Source organism: Haliotis asinina, chromosome 4, assembly GCF_037392515.1.
Source record: "Haliotis asinina isolate JCU_RB_2024 chromosome 4, JCU_Hal_asi_v2, whole genome shotgun sequence".
Classification (NCBI taxonomy): Eukaryota; Metazoa; Mollusca; class Gastropoda; order Lepetellida; family Haliotidae; genus Haliotis; species Haliotis asinina.
The window spans coordinates 43,321,815-43,345,841 of record NC_090283.1 but is presented as its reverse complement, the minus strand read 5'-3'; the positions used below and the strand labels follow the sequence as shown (position 1 = coordinate 43,345,841).

The 24,027-nt window shown below is 42.7% G+C and overlaps 1 protein-coding gene across 2 annotated transcripts in view; it reads right to left on the bottom strand.

Annotated features, from left to right (window-relative positions):
- Nucleotides 1-657: 657 nt before the first annotated feature.
- The window catches only part of LOC137281584 (von Willebrand factor D and EGF domain-containing protein-like), a 46,814-nt gene continuing 23,444 nt past the window's right edge, over nucleotides 658-24,027 (bottom strand). For both annotated transcript variants that reach the window (XM_067812915.1, XM_067812914.1), the window contains exons 9-23: nucleotides 18,405-18,490; nucleotides 17,312-17,375; nucleotides 16,491-16,670; nucleotides 14,371-14,534; nucleotides 10,898-11,171; nucleotides 10,364-10,510; nucleotides 9,251-9,440; nucleotides 8,392-8,582; nucleotides 7,824-7,895; nucleotides 7,111-7,290; nucleotides 5,975-6,089; nucleotides 2,897-3,050; nucleotides 2,270-2,445; nucleotides 1,255-1,277; nucleotides 658-773 (exon numbers count right to left, since the gene is read on the bottom strand). In XM_067812915.1, the coding sequence (XP_067669016.1) occupies nucleotides 762-773; nucleotides 1,255-1,277; nucleotides 2,270-2,445; nucleotides 2,897-3,050; nucleotides 5,975-6,089; nucleotides 7,111-7,290; nucleotides 7,824-7,895; nucleotides 8,392-8,582; nucleotides 9,251-9,440; nucleotides 10,364-10,510; nucleotides 10,898-11,171; nucleotides 14,371-14,534; nucleotides 16,491-16,670; nucleotides 17,312-17,375; nucleotides 18,405-18,490 (2,028 nt within the window). In that variant the 3' untranslated portion in view covers nucleotides 658-761. The remainder of the gene's footprint in view (nucleotides 774-1,254; nucleotides 1,278-2,269; nucleotides 2,446-2,896; nucleotides 3,051-5,974; nucleotides 6,090-7,110; nucleotides 7,291-7,823; nucleotides 7,896-8,391; nucleotides 8,583-9,250; nucleotides 9,441-10,363; nucleotides 10,511-10,897; nucleotides 11,172-14,370; nucleotides 14,535-16,490; nucleotides 16,671-17,311; nucleotides 17,376-18,404; nucleotides 18,491-24,027) is intronic.

Genomic DNA, 24,027 nt, shown 5'->3' with positions numbered 1-24,027 from the left:
GTGCGTCTAGTCGGGGTGTCGGCCAAGGCCGTCGCCCCATCTACGACCACGTCGACGGTGAAGAATCGCCGTCGGACTTCTGAATGTGTGTAAGTGACAGAGCGGGTTTCCACATCGGGATCATTGGCCACTCATTCCCGATGTGCGTTCTGTCACATGTTTACCACGACATGACCATACAAAATTACTTGTCTTGTGCCCAAGCCGCCACTCTAGAAGAGATAAGTGTCAAAAAACATTGGATGTAAATGGACACATTCGGTGTTAATTTTATGTAAATTTAACTGCCGAGGAGGCAACACACGGCAATTCAAGTTACGGCTTTAAGAGATGTCTTTATCTGAGATGCTTTTTATATGCCTTTAATCCACAATGTCCTGGCCTGAGGCAAGTTATAACAACTTCATCTCTGCGACAAAGCCGACGGATTTTAAAATGTTTGTTTACTGCTTGTAAAGCTTCCGGAATTCCCAGTGCGAAGTTGCCTCCCTTGGGCACGCGGGAATTCTTTGACAGTAGGTCACCTCACACATGCACTATGTAATTGTGGAGGATCTGTATCGCCTCGGATGTCCTTCCTACAGCAAGCTGAGATGCCGACCTATGAGGGGTCCACTTTTCAAAACAGCGTCAAAACAAACTCACTCACTAACCACACAGAAGGAATCATTTAATTCAGAGAAGTATATATTTTAATAACACTTTAAGAAATATGTCTCATTACATCAGTCCAACAATCCTTCAGCTCTGTTAAGAATTGATCACCCAATTATCTGAAAAAGAAAGGAACGCTGTATTGATAGTACCTGTGAACAAAATGATCAGGTTGCCTCTCCGGTTTGAATGCATGAATGAAAAGGGCCCATATTTTGTTTCCGCCGCAATGCGGAACGGGGGACCATATATTATGCGGCTTCCGTCTGTGCGTACATCCGTCATTATGCACCAGTCGAATTGGGTGACCTTGACCTTATCCACAAGTTTCTTTGAGAGGCAGCAGAGACGCCCTGGTGTTACTTTAATACTGTTACTACGTCAGGTTTAATGACGGAACTATGCTGACGATAAAATGGGAACGTGCTGGGGCTTTGGACTTCAATAAAAATTACATTAAAAGATTAATTAACCAAAGCCTAGAAACTATGCTTCAAAGCCACATCAGCTGCGCTGGTTTAACCTAACGTCAACCTAACGTCAACCTATTGGTATTTGTGGATCGTTGGATACTCCGAGACAACAAAATATAGTACTTACATTCGTTCCGCCTGCCCTGGGACCTGAAATAGCAACGTTTGACAGGTACAAATGAACCTGTTGAAACAAATAATGACTTAAATACTTCTTTTATGTGTTATCACGCAAAACAATAAAAATAAATGTTTTATCAGATGCAAGGTACAACTTTCCACAAACATCAGCGGAGATCTCACTGTCGATTTAAGACGTAATAACAGCATTTCTCGTATCAAAGTATCTGTATATATTAAAAACCCAGAGTGCGTATATTTAAATTTCAGAGGGGGCTGTTCAATTACAGATCGACGTTTGCTTGTACATAGACGTTATAAGTTGTTCACGGGGCACGAGGAAGACATGGATCGGGGACATAAACAAACATCGAGGGTACGTCAACCCATGTTACGGAACACCTCAATGTTAATTTTGAATGGTTCGGATCATGACAAAGAGTGCCGGAGTTAGGCAATAGCCCAAACACTACTAGCACGAAGTACTAAACGAAATCCAACAGTTCGGCATTTCCAGCGGGTAACAGAAAATGTTACTCACTTGTGATCGTGATGCATTGAATCGCTCAGCCAATCAGACGACATTTTTGTGTGGGGTAAGATAAAACATGTGTTTGAGTATGTGATCCAGTGTGGGATACAAGTGGAAAGTATGATTACACGGTGCCATTTAGAAAGTGGTCAAATGCAACATATGCCATATTTGGGATTTCACTTTCGAACCCGCACCTTTTGAGTCAGGCACCTAATCGCCAGCACGCAAAGTCAGCCGCCTAGCCCGCTCAGCCACCGCGACTTCCACACAAAAAAACTAAGAAAGTGAAATCCCAAATATGACATATGTTGCAAGTGGAAAGTGCATTGTACGTTATGTAAATTGACTCCCAAATTTTAAAAAAAAACATGGTGAGTTGCAGCTGTTTTTAGCGTCCATAGATGTCAGCAAAGGGGATAGGAGGGGATGGGTTGGGGTGTGGAGGGTTGATGCTTCTGTCTCGCGTGACACTACATCACACACTTACTGCATCTGACGCCCGCGTCCTCATCGTGCAGGCAGTTGTGGCTGCCCCAGTAGATGACTCCATAGTATCGTGGGCAGATGGCGATGTTGCTCTCCGTGCCGTTACAACTGGGGTCGTCGATCCAGATTGGGCCGCTGCCTCCCCCAAAGGCCTTAATGGGAGTCGACTTCCCGGGACTGAAGAGTGCATGGGAATGCCATAAGAGAGACAACGGAATTACGTTAAAACACGTTATATGTGACGTATAATGTAAAACACACACAGACCCATGAAGGTCCGGGGTAGAATAGGCCTTGAGCAACCCATGCTTGTCAGGCGACTGTGCTTGTCGTAAGAGGCGACTAATAGGATAGGGTGGTCAGGCTCGCTGACTTGGTTGATAGATGTCATCGGAGGAATGCCGTCCATCAGATAAAGGAATGCCGTCCATCAGATAAAGGAATGCCGTCCATCAGACATAAGAATGTCGTCCATCAGACATAAGAATGACGTCAAACAGGCACAGGAATAACGTTTAACAGACAGAAAAGAGACACCTTGTAATAGAAGGTTAAGACATAAAGTAATTATGAATATATACATTTACTCCAGTCATTATGATTGTAAGTTTTATGTTCAAATTCTGACCTGTCGTCGTATCCCAACATCCTGCATACCACCCTGGCGGCGTTGTCGTCCCATGTGTCGTCACAAATGGTGCCCCATTGGTTGTCATGCAGGATCTCGACCCTACCTTCCAAGGGAGATAACCCCCCGCTCAGTCGGATACCGCTTATCAACTCTGGAAATACAGTGAGTGACGTTTAACACCGCACGGCCCAGCAGCTGTATCTTATAGGAAGAGATGCTTGTTATCTTGAAACGCAGGTGTATTGCTATGTCGAAGCTACGGTCAGCGGATCCCGATACGGCCAAGGGAGACTATGTGCGTCCACACTGTCGAAATGTGAAACTAATCCGGAGCCTAAATATGATCGAAGAAAAATCTTGGCAATTGAGAATCAAGACTTTGTGTTAGGACAATACAATTATTGATGAGCTGCAAGCAGGTTTCAGACCAAATTACTCAGCTGTTGACAATATATTCAGTCTACCAGCAATGATACAGAAATATATCGGAAAAAGGAAAGGGAGATTTTACTGTCTTTTTGTGGACTTTTCAAAGGCATTTGACACTATAAGACATGATTTCTAATACAAACTTTGAAAGATATTGGAATGAATGGAATTTATTCAAGCCTGTGTGCCTGTGTGAGAGATTCAAGAGGATTAACAGATTATTTCAAGTGCAATACTGGCACCCGTCAAGGTTGTATTTTGAGTTCCCAGCTATTTATTATATTCATTAATACGCTCTTAAAACAACCGGAAGATGTTGGAGGAGAAGGTGTTTTTATTTTACAAGATTTTAAAAATGTTTTTGCTATTATGTTTGCAGATAATGTATCATCTGTAGCGTATTCAGCCATTCCACTCCAAAAGAAAATGGATGCTCTGAAATTATTTTGCTTCGAAACGGGAATGAAAGTGAACTTGAAGAAAACAAAAGTCATGGTTTTTAGAAATGGGGGACCCTTAAGAAGCTATAAAAAGTGGACATGCAATGGCCAAAACATTGAAGTTGTACCCTTCTACAGATATTTAGGCATTATGTTTACACCCAAACTGATATGGACACAGGCTCAAATTTCTTTAGCTTCCCAGAGCTCTAAAGCTATGATAGCTATACATAGATATCAGAGGACACTTGGTGATATTTCTTGTAAAGATCTTTTCAAGATTTTCGATAGTATTGTTACTCCTATCATTTGCTATGGCTCTGAAATCTGGGGATATAATTACTGCAAAATAATTGAAGATGACCGTGTAAATTGTGCAAATCTCAGCTCAAAGTGTCAAAATATACATGTAACGTAATGGTGCTTAGTGAATGTGGAAGATCTCCACTGCAGATTATATATATGACAATAGCTGTCAGATACTGGTGTAGGCTGATACAAACGGGCCCTGAGAGACTCCCCTACCAGTGCTACAGAATGCTTTCTGCCCTTGATGACATGGGACGCACCTGTTATGCTACAAATATAAAAAAAAATATTTTATTTAGATTTAGGCGTATTTGCCGTTGGATAAGTATGAATCTCCCAAGACGTTGGTGACAAAAATATTTTCCTATCAAGCAGAGACTATTTGACAATCTACAACAAACCTGGAGTGAAACTGTTCATAACTTACCAGACTCTTATTCGCATAAACAATATAAAACCCTACTCACTGTTGAATACTATCTGAATTCATCACTACCATCTCTCTTGAAAAGGATGTTATCACACTTCAGATGCAGTAACTTTAGAATTGCTGTCAACACTGGAAGACACCAACCTACATCATATCAAGAAAGACTCTGTCCTCTCTGTTTATCAAGAAACATATATTTTATTGAAAACGAATATCATGCACTTTTAATCTGTGAAGCTTATAGTTCTTTCCGTAATACACTTATTGGTAAATACATCAAGTCCACTTCACACCAAAATTACGTCTTAACATTATGATATATTAAATAATAACTTCAATCTTTTATACAAAGCACAACAAATAAGACAAAATAATATATAATATATTCATATACTGAATACTGTATAAAATCTGTCTGTCTGTCTGTACGTACGTACAAAGTAAACACTTAGAGTTTGGGGACTACGCCCCCTGCACAAACGCGCATGCACGCGCGAGCGCACACACGCTTACACAGAAAACAAAATATCACAAAGACATACAACCCATCCTTACTTAAAAAAAAAACTCCCAAAACAAACAAACTTGCAAACAAGAAACATAAATATTTCTGTGGTGTTTGGGAAACAAGACAGAGTCATTACACAATAACAAAGTACATATTTTACCAAAGGATCAGACATGTACGTTCATGTCAACGTCAAGATATATACAGTGGAGACCGCCGCCATATTGCAGAATGCGGCGTAAAACTAAACTCACTCACTCATTCACTCACTATATACAGTGGAAAAGTGGTTGGCGTGTTTACCGTTGTTATGTTGAGTCCGTTTCCCTCATGGAAAGGCTTTTGTCATCCCCAAAAAAATCCAACAGATATTTTAGATGGGGCACTAAATGGGCGGGTTCCGCGTCTTTTGGAATCTAACGAAACATATTAACATATTCATAAACGTGTTTTAGTTCTTGTGATTGTTGACTAGGTTATTCATAAGAACTGGTCTTGATTCTGTTTTGGATTTTTGAATTTAAGAAAGGTAAATGTCGCTATGCATACTCTACGTTGTGCACACTGGATAGCCTAGTGGTTAAAGCGTTCGGTCGTCACACGTAGACCTGGGTTCGGTTCCCCAATTTGTAAAACCCATTTCTGGTGTCCCCAGCCATGCTATAGCTGGAATATTGCTCAAAGGGGTGTGAAACTAAACTAAACTAAACTAAACTAAACTAAACTAAACTAAACTAAACTAAACTAAACTAAACTAAACCCGAAATCCAACCTGCCAACCCATCAACCAACCACTCTCTAACCTTGTGTACGCAAAGATTCCTTTATGACTCCATAAACGCAAAGAAAATAGAACCCGGTTCTTAAAAGTTTGAAAATGTACGTATCCTGCCACAAGATGCCGTGACGTCAACTGTGGTAATATCGGTAGATTTGGATCCAGCATGGTCCCTGCTCACCTGTCTCCTGTGTCCAAGTAAAGGTGTTGACGTCGGGCTTGCAATGCTTCTTAGGGTCGCCTTGTTTCTCCATCCCCGCGGTGTAGCAGGCGCCGTCGATGTAGCAGGTGCCGGTCTGGGGACATAGCAGTGAATAGTTACCAGTTTGGGGTCAAATCAGAACAATGAATGATTAAATAAGTCGAAACAGGGATATGTGCACAAAACATAAATGAGACACATGGTCCTAAAACCTCTGGTGATTGGTGACAAACGACGGGTGGAACTGCGCCGACCATTTCCTTACTGGAAGGAGGCTCACAGGCGCTCATGTCATTGCGAGGATGAAAGATTTTGGTTTTTAACTATCAAAATTTTGAGATGCCGCCCGACTTGACACGCTTCATAGTACAATATATCTAGCGTCCGGCCTTGTCTAGATATATTGTATTGTGAAGCGTTTCATTAGTTTCAAGTAGGGGTTCATCTCAAAATGTTCATATTAAAAAAAAATTTAATCCTCGCAATGGCACAGCGCCTGTGAGGAGGCTCTGCTGACATGCACCTAAGTGCGTGCCGGCCCTGTCCCGTCAGCTGTCTGTTGTGTCATGGGTGAGTGAGTTTAGTTTTACACCGCACTCAGCAATATTCCAGCTATATGGCGGCGGTCTGTAAATATTCCAGTCTGGACCAGACAATCCAGTGATCAACAACATGAGCATCGATCTGTGCAATTGGGAACCGATGACATGAGTCAACCAAGTCAGCGATCCTGACCACCCGATCCCGTTAGTCGCCTTTTATGGCAAGCATGGGTTGCCTGAAGGCCTATTCTACCCGGGACCTTCACGGGTCTATTCTGGCACGTTATCGACCGGATTTCACAGTTTCTTTGTGAGTGAGTATGGTTTTATGCCTCTTTATGCCTTAATATCACAGCGGGAGACACCGGGAATTGGCTTCACACATTTTACCTATGTGGGGAATCGAACCCGGGTGTTACGCGTGAAGGGCGGACGTAATAACGATTAGGCTATCCCGCTTCCTTTTTGTCTCTGTAAAGGTGTAATGGATGGAACAAACAGTAAAAGACATAAACTAAACAAATCCATGATGCATAAAGCCCATATGATTTGTCTGTGACATCGTCATCCTACCTTGAGAGTACAGGTTTCCGCGGGGACGTTGCACTGGTGGCATCGGGAGTCGTGGGCCACAAAGGTGAAGTTGCTGCTGTAAGATCTGCCGTTGTTGGTGACGGACACGTGGTAACCATGGAGACCGAGAGTGAAAAGAGTGCCCACCATGTTTGTCGCAACCGGAAAGGCGCACTTCACCTGTAGCAGTTGAGTGCGTGTCTGAGTGTGTGCGTATGTTGTTGAGAGCAAGACGGCGCGGCTGACTGTGTTAGTAAGTTGTTGAGTGCAAGAATGTGCGGCTGAGTGAGTGCGTAATGTGTCGAGCGCAAGGCTGCGTAGCTGAGTGAGTGCTTGGCTGGGTGAGTGACAACGTGACTGAGTAAATACTTGAGTGAATTTTCATCACCTCACCTTTCTGCGAAGGTGTATCAAGTACATCTTTCAAACAGATTGCTTTAAATAGGTAGGTGCTGAATGCGTGCCTGCGTGCGCGCGTGTGAGAGAGAGTGAATGAGTGAGTTTTCACCATCCCTAGTGCCCATCTAGAAACATGTACCACTGCTTTAAATGACTTGGTAGTTGAGAGAGAGTGAGTGAGTGATGGGTGGGTGGCATTACGAGTTTTTACCATTCTTCAGATGTTTCCACTGATTAATAGCAAGTCGTTGAAAAGATATCATGACGCACACTACAACGCTAAAAGTGAACCCATCGTCACAAAAACCGTTCACCTGTTTGAAGTTTTCAAATTCTGCCGCTACGTCAACTGCCCTCGCGTTCACCTGGACTGTCTTCTCGCTGACCTGGAAGAGGAGGATAATATTAAAATTGTAGGGATATCTCATATTTATTGTTAAAGATAGAACTATTCCGCGCTGTCTCATTTAAAATATTGCCAAGATCACTCGATCTGGTCCAGACTCGATTATTTGCAGACCGCCGCCATATAGCTGAAATATTGCTCAGCTATTGATCTTCAGTAACCCATACTTGAAGTAAGAGGCGACAAACGGGATCGAGTGGGCAGCCTCGCTGACTTGGCTGACACATGTCATCGTATCCTTTTTGTGTAGATCGATGTTCATGAACACTGGATTGTCTGGTCCAGACTTGACTGACCACCACCAAATATCTTGAATATCCGTGAACGTAGCGTTAAAAACAACACAAAAGACACCAAAACACAAAGAAGAGATTGGGACCAACGATTGGAGGTTAAGACTTCATCGCAGTGCTTGTCTTACACGACCAGGCGAACGTGTTGATGCTTGCAGATGTGACGTTGACAACATCACCTACCAGGATCTCCGTGATGCGACACTTCAGGCCGGTGGAGTTGTAGAAGTTGTCTCCGTACACGTAGGTGGCGAGACACGTGCTGTTGGCAACGTCACACAGCCCATCACGTGACAGTCTTGTGACACGTGGAGGTACGTTCAGGTTGACTGCGCAGTCATCCTCCACAAACCCAGAGTTGCACGTGCAAACACCTGTATAATATATATATTTCAAAACACTGCTGATAAAATAAATGTACACGTGCTTTTAGCACTGCACAAAACACGTAGAATGGTGATATTTTGGATATGGAACAATACTAGCTTGTTTTGGGGCATATCTAGCTTCTTTAATATTAGTATCAGCGACGTTTCGCTGTAGTTGCTAACACCGTTACCAAACAAACGGAACACCGAAACGTCGCATAAATTAATATTAATAAATATTAACAGAACTCTCTTCCTTGTTCTTCACACTAACTTCTAAACGCCACTCAAACAAGCTCTAGCTGCTCGTGTTACCATATTCATCAATATATACCTTACGTCATATCAGGACGCACGCACGCGCACACACGCGTTTAATGCATTGCATTTGAAGGTCTAGATCAAAGAGGCCACTAGCTCAAATATGTTCAGGGGCAATAAGGACAGATCATGCTCAAAGTCCATTGCTAATGCTAAAAGCGGCGTTGAACCATAGTCATTCACTTACTCTGATGATCTTAAGTACCCCGAAGAGTGAGATTGTGAGGATGAGTGCTCTTCATCTCAACGTCTATCCCAAACAGTGGCCCTGACTCGGTATTGGCAATTTGATAGTTTGTTACAATAGGTAATGCTGGAATTGCTAAAAGCGGCGTAAAACTAAACTCACTTACCCTTTACACAGTACCCGTTTCCACTGCATTCATTTGGACATTTGGCTTCTTGAAGGATAGCGTCTCCCACTGACATCGTCGTCCCCGGCTGCTTCTTCTCCCACACCTCCGTGTCGACGTCGAGGACGTTGATGCACTGTCCCTTGATCAGCTCCAGAGCGATCGGCACCCAGTCTGTGGTCCCGGTCAGCTGTCAATGAAAGACTTGTATTCTACACCATGTTAATGTGGTTCTCATGTCATGCTACATCAATGAGATCCGTGAATTTCAGGCGTAGAACTGGTCTGCGGCTTCTCATGTCCGTGATAACAGGGATCGGGAGGTCAGACTCGCTTACTAAGTTGACGCATGTCGCCGTATCAAAATTGCGTAGATTTGTGCTCATGCTGTTGATCACTGGATTATCTGGCCAACACATTTACACAGCACGCCATAGAGCTGGAATATTGCTGAGTGTGGCGTAACACAACAAACCATATCACACACCCATTAGCAAAAGTTTGCTTTTTGTCTTTAAACGCCACACTCTGTTATATTCCAGCAATATGAAAACGTTCGTTAAACGATCGAGACTGAATTTCGACAATTCAGTGATTAATATAATTGCGAAACCATATACGGTGCCAGTCGGTCTTTAGCTTGGTAAAGATTCAATTTACAAACCGCTGACATTTACCTTGAACATGCCGACTGTGGCATTGACCAACACTCACTCACACAAGAGAGCCAGTTATATTAGTTTTACGCCGCCCTTAGCTTGTTCCAGCAATGCAACAACGAGGGACACCTGTACCCATGTGGGCTGGTTTTTACGCCGCACTCAGCAATATTCCAGCTATATTGTACTCATTTACCATGTGTCTCTGTCGTGACGATCGAACGCTTTACCACACCGTCTTCACTAATCAATACTGTAATTGACACATGTCATTGGTTCCCAATTGTGCAGATCGATGCTCATGCTGTTGATCACTGGATCTGGTCCAGACTCGATTATTTGCAAACCTGTCTGTTTGTTAGGTGTGTTCAACTGTCACTGGTACGCTTTTAACTATATTCAGAGGATGTGTAGTTACTACAGTACCTGAGTCGACGTTATTGACGGCACTTACCACGACGTCGGCAGCACAGTCGTCGAGGACAAGGTCAATTGTAACATCAGGTAACTCCACACAGTTGTTGAAGGAGCGGAACTGACGAAATATCTCCAGACATTTGGCACGTGCAGAAGCCGTTGTCCAGGTGCTTCTGGCCACGCGCTGAGAAAAGTGAATGAGTGAGTGAGTTTAGTTTTACGCCGCTTTTTAGTAATATTCCATCAATGTCACGGTGGGGGACACCAGAAAAAGGGCTTCACACCGCTGAGAAAAGAAAAATGGTGACTTTTCCAGTATAGCTCTTAACTGGTCCTGGTCCTGGTGTAGGGATACCGAGTCATACGTTGGGTATGTGTTAATAATTTATGGGTGGGGTGTGTGGATGGGTGGGTGTGATGATGGGTGGTTGTGATGATGGGTGGGTGTGATGATGATTTTATGGAGTTGGATGTACATTGTGAATGATCCCCACTCCCACCCTTAAAGTACTGCGAAAAAGTAAGTGCCCCCACCCATCATCTGAAGCATCAACTTGTGTGTTCCCATTACCTTGACAGGAGGGACGTCTACAACAACGTCATCAGTGGGTTCGTGTTCCTCCATTAGATGCAGGTCGCGACGATGACGAGAGACGCACGGCTTGGCCGTCCATTGGATGTTAGAACAATGGAAGGATTCCCTCCAGTCGCAGGTGACGTTGTTCACGAAAGCAGCCGTCCCAGGTATCCTGTTATTTCTGGCGCAGAGGCACAGGTAGGCGGGAGGGTCCGCCACTCCAGGGGCGGCCTGGATGAACGCAGCACTACCCCCAACGTTACTATGGCTGCAAACGAACAAGGCTTAAACGTTGGGGAGGGGTTGTGAGGCAAGCATATATCTCGAGTGCATGAGATATGCGTAAGCTTTTATGCCGCATTTAGGAACAACAAACTCACAGCGGGAAATACCAGAAATGTGATTCACATTTTCTACCCAAGAAAGGTTCGAACACGGTCCATCGGTATGATGAGGGAAAGTTTTTTTCCACTGGGCTACCACGCCGCAAATACACATCACAGCGCAAAATACCGAAAAGGGGTTCTATTCTACCCAAGTGAGGATTCGAGCCCAGTCCTCCGAGTTGATAAGCCAACGCATAAACCACAAAGCTACCTACATTTAACTGATGGGAACGGGTGACTATTTGTCTTCGGTATCTCATAAGGGTTACTTCCCTTAGTCGTTCAAAGATAAAGTTGTAGGTTCGCGTCTAGATCTGATTATTACCATTCGGACGCTCGGATTACGACGGATTTGGATTACAGGACACTGCTGAAGGCGTTGCTGAACACCTAACTGCTGAAACAACCTTTTCAATGTTGATAAATTACAGTCACCAATTCATACGTTATCCATTTTATGTACTGCGGTGTTGTGGACATATGCGAGCAGTGGGACAGAGTCAGGATTCGATTCCCGAATAGGTACAATGTGTGGAGCCCGTTCGTGTGACCCTCGCTGTGATATTACTGCTTGATCCGTATTAGATGAGCCTGCGCAGTAAACGCGTTTGTGACAAGTGGGCGGGGCCGGGAATGTAGACGAATACACTTGACTGCTACAGGAACATGAGGTAGACTGGGGATTAAACACGTGCAATACACGCTGACCGTGGCGTGAACTCAATGCCGCTTCTGTTTAACACGTGTCCAGTAGTATGATATAACAATCAAAACACGATTCGCACGAGGAAAGTTTTCAATATACAACCTGTTTCCATCTTGTTTTAAATGGAATGTTTTGGAGGGCGTTCCACCATATGCAAATTGGGGTCATTTGTCAGGTCGTGGCTCATCTAATACTTGTCAAGCAGTAGTTGAGCAGTGCTAAAATTGGCGTAAACCCTAACTCACTCTAGGGTACATGAACATATATCTCTATTACGTATGCTTTGGATTCACAGTAATATTACACTAGGCGACCCCGAGTAGCTGAGTTTGTGTTCCACCAGGGCACTTTGGTCATGTGAGTATTGATAGGCCCCGAGCACACCAATTCTTGTGATAAGACACCCGTTCAGCAAACCCATGCTTGTGGTAAACTAAAGGAATCGGGTGGTCAGAGTTGCCGATTTGATCGTTTCCCAGTTGCGTAGATCGATGCTCATGAAGTCGATCACAGGATATTCTGACCCCGATTCGGATATTTACAGCTTGCATATATAGTCTGGTTCATAATTATTGAGAATTTTTCTTCTTACTTTGAGCTATCCTAACACCTCAACTGATTCACTGATACTTAAAACTAAGTAATGGTACAAGGGAGGTAACTCATCTTGGCCTACTGAGTATAGTACAATTAGAGTTACCTCCCCTGAATTTGTAGCAGACGTCATTTTCCTCAGCACTGTCAACAATGTCTGCTGAAGATAAAAGAAGGTTGATTTTTGAGTTGTGTAATCAAGGAATTGATGATGTAAATACATTGGCAGAGAGAACAGGAACTCCTTTTTCTACTGTGTATAGGATTAGGAAGAATTTTAAAGAGGGAAAGGATTTGGGGCACCAGAAAGGAGCAGGGAGACCCAGGAAATTGGACTTCTCAGATCGCGTCCGGCTGGGAATTTTAGCGTCTAAAAAGCAAAGGGCAAGCATCTCCAACATCAGGTATGAAATGATAGAAAGGGGATCAACAGTTGTATCAAAATCTACAGTTAGAAGAAATTTGATTGATCTTGGATGGGAGAAAAAGACTGGAATTCCTTCTCTCATGAAACAAGAACATAAAGACAGGCGTGTTGAGTGGTGTTGGGCACATGAAAACTTTGACTGGGAAAATGTGATTTTTACTGATGAAAGCTCAATATGGGTATATCCCAATAATGTGAAAATATGGACAAAGTCTGCGTCAGCACCGTTGTATCGACGACCTAAATACAGCCCAAAGTTTCATGTATGGGGAGGGATATCCTTATTAGGAACGACCCCGCTGTGTGTGTTTGAGGGAAATCTGACAAGTCAACGCTACACTAACATATTAGATAATTTTCTCCTTCCAAGTGCACGTGTTTTATGGAAATGACTGGATTTTGCAGCAAGATAATGATCCTAAACACACCGCAAAACATGCCAAGCAGTGGTTTCAGGAGAAAAATGTGACTGCATTACCATTTCCTGCATATAGTCCTGACTTAAATCCCATTGAGAACATTTGGGGGATGATGAAGAAATGTGTGAATCAAAAGGGGTTGACAAAAATTGAAGACATGAAGAGAGAAGTGGTCCGATACTGGGACAGCATAACTCACGAGACACTAACCTCTCTGATAGGAAGTATGCCTACCCGTCTTAGACTGTGCCGTGAAGCTCAAGGAGACTTGATAAAATATTAAATTGTTACCTACACAACATTAAAAAGGTCAGTTCACTTTCACAATACATTCAATTTTATCTGATTTGTTCTCGTTTAATAATATGAAATGCTTTAGCTATTCTCAATAATTTTGAACCATACTGTATATGTAGCTTGCATATTGCTGCATGCGGCGTTAAACCACAAACAAACAAAGTCCTGTGGTAAGAGGCGTCCAGTTTGGATCAGGTGCTTTGTTGCAACGATTGAGTGATTGACGAGGTGGTTCGGTGATCCATCCAGTGATCAATGTTGTGAGCAACAGACCACTTGTCATGTTGGCAACAATGTCAGTAGACCCGATCCATCTTGTTTCGTCTCACGATCAGGGGCTGTGAGGTAGATCATTACGCTGTAGTCCGGTTTCGATCCCGCACACGGGTCCAGTGTTCGAAGTCCATTTCTGTTGTATTCCGCCGTCATATTGCTGGGATATTTCTAAAAGTGGCGTAAACAACATTCACCCACTCACTAAGTTTTTCGACCAAGTTTTCTGGGGACCTATTCTCACCCGAATTCCGCGTAGGGGCATTCTCTCACATTAAGATGACACGATATGTAACAGAAACACTTCATTGAACCAAACTCTCACGCCTCAAACGAACACACCCAGAAAGGAAATACTGACGTACAGGAATCGCGTAGCTAGAGCTGTGTCGTCTTGCCATCTACCGTTAAAGTTCCCACACAGTCCTTCCGTGTTGCCCATGTCTGCTGGAGAGGCGAAGATCTGTATGTTGAAGCGATTCAGTGAAGTGTAGGAGAACTCTACTTTTGTTCCAGTGGGCATGACAACCTAGACAGACAGACAGGAAATGCAAACTAAGGTATAATGAGCCGCAAAAGAAACGTCACCTTTCACAACCAAATGCAAAATGTTTATTCTTATAAGGCGGTGTTTTTACTATAATTGTGCCGTTTTGTTAACCTGTTTTTCAATCCAAACTGACAGCTATTACCAGCATACATTACATACCCGATAAACCATCACATCTAACCGACAAACCTATAAAGGCGGACGTGGTACTAGGTTCAGTATGACATTTAGGAAAATGAAAATTCACGTGCATATCTTGACATCCATTCCAACTGAAGCGAGTCCTAAACATGCCTGTAATCAATTTTGTTGTCTACACTCTAAGGCCAAGGTCCGGGTTAGAATATTGACCTTCAGTAACCCAAGCATCGTTCGATTGGCTCAAAAGCGGACCAGTGAATTGCAATTTAACTCGGAAGCTAATACATGTAAATGTAACATACCCAATGAAACGCTGATCATAATCAAAACATCATTGTTTAACAATGTATCGTTAAAGTATTGACAGTTCACTATTACGTACGAGGGAGGAGAACAGAGAAAGAAACAGCCAGGTGTGCGATAAAGGAGGGAGACAACACAGGTTAATGAATCATGCGCTTCATATTCATTTAATTTTCGATGATTACGCAATCTCATTTAGAGAGTGGTCAAATGTAATATATGCCATATTACACTTTCTTAGTAAAGTACAAATTCTAGTACTTATTTGAGTTTAGTGTCCGTCCGGAGAGTGTTGGTTCTAATCCCAGAAGAGACGCAACTCAAAAAGTACTAGAATTTGTACTTTACTAAGAAAGTGTAATTCCAAATATAACACATGCCAGATTAATTTTCGAGTTAGATTGCACTTCACCAGTCCGCTTTTGTGACAAATGGACTACAACGGAATCGAACGGTCTGGTCCAGTTCATTTACAGACCGTCGCCATACAGCTGGAATATTGCTGAGTGCGGCATAAAAGTAAACTCACTCACTCACTCACTTTGGGCGACTGCAAGTTGACCAGACGGCATGGAGGATAGCCAATCATTTTAATGTTCCTGTTATGAAAATCCGACTGCAGGAGCGGTATCAGGCCACTAACAGTATCGAAGACCTTCGTTACGACCTTTAGTATCATCACAACCGTCAAGAGCAACAGAAAACTGACTGACCTCAAACCAAGGTCGACAACTGCGGCTAGACTCGATCAGACGTTTCGCCGAGTATTAATCCAAGTGCCTATGGCCTTCGTCAACCAGCTAATTCATTCTATGTACAGTCAATGCGATGCCGTCATCGATGCCTATGATGCCACACACGATACTGACTTTCAGGTATCCCCATGGTACCATTTCGGGTGAGTTTGTTTGTGTGAACTCTAAATGTAATTCCCTAAAATGTGTTAACAATTATTGTCAGGTCTCAACTCAGTCCTCCGCTTTGATTGTTAATTAGAGCGAATTAAGGTGTGTGCTTTAAGAAACTTCTATCGGTGTCATATTTATTTTGCGGTTCAGTATAGTACCAGCACAAAATTGCTGTTATGATATCACACAGATGTATTGTTGGTGTTTCACGCCCCACTCAGCATACTTTAAGGTATATGGCGGTGGTCTGTGAACGATCGAATCTGGACCAGACAACCCAGTGATCAACAGCATTAGTAGCGATACGGTGACATATGTCAACCAAGTCAGCGAGTTTGACCATCCGATCCGATCCCATCGCTGTGCTGCTGAACACCAATTTATAAAGATGTGACGCTCGTCACAAAGACTTGAACCAAATCTACTACCACGAGGTTTCAATTATCAAATATAATATCAAACGTTTGAGAAGGTGGGGTAGTCATGTGGCTAAAGCGTTAACTTGTCCTGACCCAGGTTTCATTCCGAACATGGCAGAGCTTGTACTGAAACCAGGCTGTGGAAACCCATTTTGTCAACCAACCTGATATGTTCTTCCCGAATTCAACAGAGACACCTCGAGATAGCTGTTAGGGTTACATCCGTCCCTCTTGACGATCCACTGATTCGCACACGCGTAAACCATAAACATGTCTTTGCCGGCGTGGATGGCGATAGCACAGCTACAAGTACCATAATAGCACCTCTCTGTCTTGGTCATCACCTGGACATACAAACATGCTGGACAATCACCACCTTCAAACCATCATCAACAGCAACATGGGGTTGGAGGGGTAGCCTAGTGGTCAAAGCGTTCGTTCTTCACCCCGAAAGCCCGGGTTCATTTCCCAACAATGTTTGAAGGCCATTTCCGCTGTGATAGTGGTAAAAGCGACGTAACAAACTAACTCACCATCAACATGGCGCCAAATCCCTTACGTGTTGATGTCACGAACATGTGTGCACTGAGCAGAAGAGTAAAAATTTCTCTTCTTCATTTTGTAAAAATCGAAATGTACAAAAAAGGATATCTTGGTGATAATCCAAATGGAGCTCAGAACAATCCATAGCTTCCAACTCATGCAATCTAGACTTGCCAAATCATTCAAGGTTGTGTCGGCGATCTATTTCATGTTTTCTCAGTGGACTTGAAGACAGACTAGGCCCATATACAATGTCTGGGCACTGAATACTCCGTACCACTCGATTTATAATACATGGTCGCAGTTGTCTCCTGTTTAATCGGTATAATTTTATCCTCTGGGTTCTTGGAGACAGACAGACTAACTGCCTTGGTAAAGATTAAATTCTGAATGTTTCGATCGTTGCATTGAATAGTGAAATATGCTGCTGGTTGTGTCTTACCGACAGAGGTTTTTGTAGGTGGCGGTACAGGGTATATACACCCACGGCGCTAGTGTCGTAAGATCTTGAGAAAAGAAAACAAAACAGAAAAATATCCACATATGTACTAGGAAAAAGTAATACGTATACATGTACTTCAATATGGTATATTTACCGAATACTAGCATAGAATCTCTCTCTCTCTCTTTCTCTCTCTCACACACAAATTGATTATATCTCTCTCTATCTATCTCTCTATCTCTCTATCTATCCAACTACCAATCCATAATCTATCCATACATCCATTCATGCATCCGTGCATCCATGCATCCAGTCAATGAATCATGATACAAACATAAAGGGCGCGTTACACATACCATCTGTTCGTAGAATTTTGTATTGATGAATATGAAGCATACGGGCAACACACTTTCTTTTCCCACAGAGGTTACTTGTCATATCTTCCTACATAACCTCTGTTCTAATACGACCCTTTCATGAGTGTTCAAGACAGGTGATTGGAGTCAATCAGATTTAGTAGTGCAATCAGCGACCTTGTTTCAAAAGTGATCGTTCGCAAGATCTCGGTAATTTCCGGATGCATCGTGAAAACTAGAACCTCTTCCCGAGGGCGATACTCAAATGTTTCTTCTAGGCAGAACTCAGTTATGTCATATTTGTTTCTCCACATTGCTTCCATTTGTCAAGTTGAATCGAGGTCGATGTTACGCGTGTTCTGACTGGACAGAAAAAAGGGAGATAAATCTGCTGCCATTTTTTCGCCCCTAAGGGCTTTTATGAGAACCGTGAAATATGGCCGTATTAGAACAGAGGTTCGTAGGAAGTAACCTCTGTGGGAAGAGAATGGGCAATACATTGCCAGAGTAAACCCTTCCATTTTTGTTGCAGCATTGTTTTAGTTCAAATTACTCTTACCAAGGTCCTGATGATCGACCTCATCTCCTTTTACGGGTTACAACCTCGATAACACCCACAATTATGTGAGAATTAACAATGCATGGGTTTTTGCGAAACTACATGTTTTTGATTAAAATCAAGTATGAATATCGTTTTACTTTTAGTCTAGTTATGTAATTCCATCACCGGTACTTACCTTCTATCGAATGTGTTGATGTGGACGTCTGTGTGAGCTGTACACTGCTTACTGACAACGTTCCGATTCCTGTCTGTTACGTGAGTCTGGAAGATTGAGTGATTTTGGTTTTACGGTGTACTAAGCAATGTTACAGCTATATGGCGGCGGTCTGTAAATAATCGAGTCTGGACCAGACAACCCAGTGATCAACAGTATGAGCATCGATCTGCGCAATTGGGAACCGATGACATGTGTGTCAACCAAGTCAGCGAGCTTCGCCACCTGAGATCGTTAGTCGTCTCTTACGACAAGCATGAGTTACTGGAGATCATTTCTAATCTGGACCTTCACGGATGGAGTCTAGGAGAGCAACCAGTTTAAGTAAACTTCGTCTCAGTGTATTTCCTTACACTCCACGACTGAGTCTAACAAAACCTAGTAGAAGGTCGCGTCAGGTAACCTTTGAGCAACCAATCACAGTCCAATCAAATGCGAGACGGTTAAATAGACTTAACCAATCAGACAACGGCTACTATTTAGGGATCGGAGGGACTTTCAAAATATTCAGGTCACAGACACAGATCTCTCCACAAACAAAAATCAGCATATCCGTAACACAGTTATTTGACCTGCAGTATATACGCTTTGGGGTTTCTGTTGACATGGTTACCATTAACTAATATTTCCGCAAGATAACACCCTTGAATATTGTCAAAAACACTATTTTCAGCTACTGTTTACTCACCGTTGTCATGGCAGTACGTAAGCCGTGTACACCACCCGGAAGCGATCGTTCGCTAAATAGCATTCGGAATCGTTCGGGTACAAACCTTTTCGAGATAAAAAGTTCAGAAGGGATGTGCGAATGTGCACTTTCGCGATTTGGTAAGTTGTGTTCTGATTGGTCAATCACAAAGGTTACCTGACGCGACCTCCCATAAGGTTTTGTTAGACTCAGTGGTGGAGTGTAACGAAAAGTGCCGAGGATAAGTTTACTTAGACTGGGAGAGCAACAGTAGGATGATATTGCTCTTTGTTTGCAACTGTCTACAGTAGTTCATATGTCATGACAATTTACCCATAATAATCATCGTCAACTTCTTATGAGATGTAGGGACGGTGGTAGCTTAATGGTTCAAGTGTTCGCTTGTCAAGCCGAAGACGCTTGACTCCCCTACACACTCACAATAGGCTAGGGATGGCCTAAAAGTCGGGCCAAGAAAAGTCGGGCCGGGCCGGGCCGGGCCAACGGGTAGTACTAAAAATGGACTGCAGAATATTAAAACGAAATCTGCGCATTTGGGTAGCTAGAATTACAAGTATGGTTTGGTTGAAAATGTATAGTTAACGATGAAAAGCCAAAATTGATAACATACCGAGAGTCCTAGAGAAAAGACATTGTCTTGTTGTTATGTGTTGTCCTTGATATGTCTGTGTGAGAAAGTTACTTCTCTTAGCGCGTCAGGTGTGACATCCTGGGGTTCTGGGCAGGAACTGACAGTGTTTTTACAGCTTTTCTTTCCATAATTAAAACATTTGCGGTTTCCTAATTAAACTTTATTGTCTCATGCTGAATCAGCAGAGGATGTTTATGTTAAAAAGGAGCGGGCAATGGCGAGAGCCAGTGGGCAACCGTGACATGATTATAAATATGTGTTAAAAGACATATATATTAAATCACAACTTTTTGTACGTGCACGTGCAAAAATCGTATGTATTGCCACTGTATTCTAAAAAGCATAAATCCAGCAAAAATCTAATAGCCTCCGAGTATGCAAATGCTTAAATTTACAAGTACACATGACAGACAAAATGCAATAATATCTACCTAAATAACACTTAGCAGAGCATGTGCAAACACGTTTCCTCTAAGCGCTGCATTCTTTTTCCATATTGTCTCAACATACACACTGTATCACAAGCGTTCGGTCCGGCTTTGCGTGCAAGTTCCGTCAGAAGCATCTTTCATCTCTCAAATGGATCTTGAAGTGTATTTAAATCCATACATTGGTATCATATCTACCTAAACATCACATGGTAGTGTTACAAAATGCAACATGTAAAGATAACCGGTCAAGTGAATTACCTGTCTTTCAAACATAGCCTCGACGAAAAGTGTTAAGTCTCTGTTCGGCCCGACTTGGCCCGACCTCTCAAAAGCACCTCACGCCTCACAAATGTATCTTAAATTCTATTTAAATCCATAGTTTAGTATCACATCTACCGAAATCCGGCTTTACAGAAAACACGTTGCTTAAAGTCAACCCTATTTTCTAGACATTCTCAATAAAGACACAGTATCACAAGCTTTCGGTCCGGCTTGGCCCGACCTCTCAAAAGCAGCTCAAACGTAACCCATGTATCTTGAATTGTAATTCAATCCATAGATTAGATCTACATGTACCTAAATATCACCTTTTCATGTTACAAAATGCAACCTGTAAAGATAACCGGTCCCTTAAAGTGAAGCCCTTTTCGTTCTCCATTCTCAACATAGCCTCGACCAAAAGTGGTAAGTCTCTGTTCGGCCCGACTTGGCCCGACCTCTCAAAAGCACCTTACGCCTCACAAATGTATCTTAAATTCTATTTAAATCCATAGTTTAGTATCACATCTACCGAAATCCGGCTTTACAGAAAACACATTGCTTAAAGTCAACCCTATTTTCTAGACATTCTCAATAAAGACACAGTATCACAAGCTTTCGGCCCGACTTGGCCCGACCTGTCAAAAGCACCTTACGCCTCACATATGTATCTTAAATTCTATTTAAATCCACAGTTTAGTATCACATCTACCGAAATACGACTTTACAGAGTTTCAAACCGTTGTATTTGAAGCAAACACGTTGCTTAATGTCAACCCTATTTTCTATACATTTTCAATAAAGACAGTATCACAAGCTTTCGGTCCGGCTTGGCCCGAGCTCCCTAAAACAGCTTAAACCTGACACATGTATCCAGACATATGTTGGAATCCATCGATTGGTATTATATCTACCTAAAGATTTATTTGTGATGCAATGAAATGCAACCTGTAAAGATAATCGGTCGCTTAAAGTGAAGCCCTTTTCGCTCTACATTCTCAACATAGCCTCGACCAAAAGTGGTAAGTCTCTGTTCGGCCCGACTTCGCCCGAGCACTCAACAACAGGTCAAACCCCACGCATGGATAATGACTGGTGTTTATATACATAGAATAGTATTATATCTACTTAACTAATCCTTTCTAGAGTCTCAAAGCGAAGTATTTGATAGAAGAAAACGTTGCTCAAAGTGCAGCACTCTCTTTCATATATTTTCTCAACAAAGACACTCGGGATTTTCTCTGGCCGTCAAATTTAAGGCCTCTTACGCCCCATAGATGTATCGTAAATTCTATTTTTGTCCATAGGTTAGTATCATATCTACCTGCATATCGTTTTATAGAGTTTGAGATGGTTGTATTGGAAACAAACACGTTGTTTAATGAGAACCCGACTCGGCCCGTTCTCTCAAGAACAGATTAAAGCTCACACGTATACTGATTAATGTTTACATCCATAGAATAGTATTATATCTGCCTTACTAGTTCTTTATAGAGTCTGAAAACGGAGTATTTGAAGCAAGCACCTTGCTTAAAGCGACGCCCAGTGTTTGGTCTGCACTGCGCGGACTAATGAACTTGGTGGACCTGTTAATTACACCTGCATCCAGCTTGCTTAATTACCCTTGTCTAATTGCAATCAGCTAGGTGTTGTGACTCAATCAACATACTGTTGCCCTTAATTACCTGTCAGGGGCCTTCAGAGTTATTGAATACTCCACCGTTTCTTTATAATGTTTTTCACAATAACTGACTAAATTACAAATACTAAAATGAGACATTTGTTTCATTATATATTTATAAACATGTACACACATAATAAACTGAAAAAATAGTAGAAGATATTACACCCACTTATATGACATGAAACGCTTGAAAGGCTTGGGTTTTTTTAATGGTTAAGAATATAGAACTTTCCCGCACATTTTTTTAGCATAGACATCAATGAATTTTATCACAGATACAGATAGACGAGTGAGGCTATTCATGGCATGATTTAAACATATCAGAAACTTAATACCTATCAGAAGATAGGTATCACGAGACATCTTTCGGAATTTGAGTATGACATAAGAATGAAGATTTTATGGATATCAACTTCTTTATGAGAGAACACAACGTTTCGGAGTTAATGCTTACTCCTTCATCAGGTGATTGAGAAAGGGATACAGAGGTGTATTTATATGTACAGGTAAAACAATAACAAAGTAACAAGTGGAATGAGTTAACGAAAGCTAGTATACACAAGCAGTGATAGGAAGCCGATAGTTAAGATAACAATGATGGAAGCCAACGGTAATGCATTACAGTTGATTGGATATGTTTACATAACATGATTGGGGATAAGGATGGAAGCCAATGGTGATACATTACGCATGATAGGATGATGTACATAACACACGATAGGGGGTGAGCATGTTTACATGAGGGTTGGTGATGTACAAACACAAGTATGTACTCGGGTAGATAGGCTATACATGAATTACATAGATAGAATGTACACAGGTAGATGAGATTAATTTATCAATAAGTCCCAGGCACTTGGTAGGTACACTCCTTGGTCGCGGTTGATGGCTGGTTTCTGTCTCCGGATCTCGATGGCCTCTTGGAGTTTCCTTTGGCGCCAGTTGTTGTTGTTGGTAGATAGTATCCTAGTGTCCTCCCATCGAATTGAGTGTTCAGGGTTCTTGAGAATATGTTCAGAGATGGCCGATTTCTGGTCGAGTTTCCTGACTGAGGTCTGATGTTCCTTCATTCTGGTGTTGATTGGTCTCAGCGTTTCTCCAATGTATAGGTCGCCACAGTTGCAAGGGATCTGGTAGATGCATCCTCTCGGGTTAGGGTGTTCACAGCTGGGTCCTTTACCGTTGGCTTTTAGGTAGGTCTTGATGGTCTTGCCACTGGAGAAGGTGACATCGATGCTGGCTTTGGTCTTGATGAGGCGTGATATTTGATGACTGATGGGGCCAAAGTAGGGTATGGTTACTCTGATGGGTGATGGAGAAGGTTTGGGGCGGGGTTCTCGGTCCTTAAGGGTCTTGTTGATGGTGGCTGTGACGAGCTGGGGAGGGTACCCGTTGAGTGTGGTGAATGTCTTTCTGAGGTGGTCCAGTTCATTGTTTAGGGCATCGGGGTGGCAGAGGGCTTTGGCACGTCTGGTAAGGGTGGCGATGATAGCTTGCTTGATCTGAGGGTGGTGGCAGGAGTTGTAGTGGATGTACTGGTCGGTGTGCGTCGGCTTGCGGTATACTGAGGTTCTAAGTCCATCGTCTGTGGTGTGGAGGGATACATCAAGGAAGGGATGTTGGTCGTTGAGGTGGTTGAGGAGCTCATTGGGGTCGTTGTCATAGGCGATGGTGGTGAAGGTGTCGTCGACTTTGCGGTACCAACAGAGGGGCTGGAACGGAGCTGTGGAGAGGGCTGCTTCCTCGAAGGAGGTCATGAAGATTTCTGTAATGAGAACCCCGCCCCAAACCTTCTCCATCACCCATCAGAGTAACCATACCCTACTTTGGCCCCATCAGTCATCAAATATCACGCCTCATCAAGACCAAAG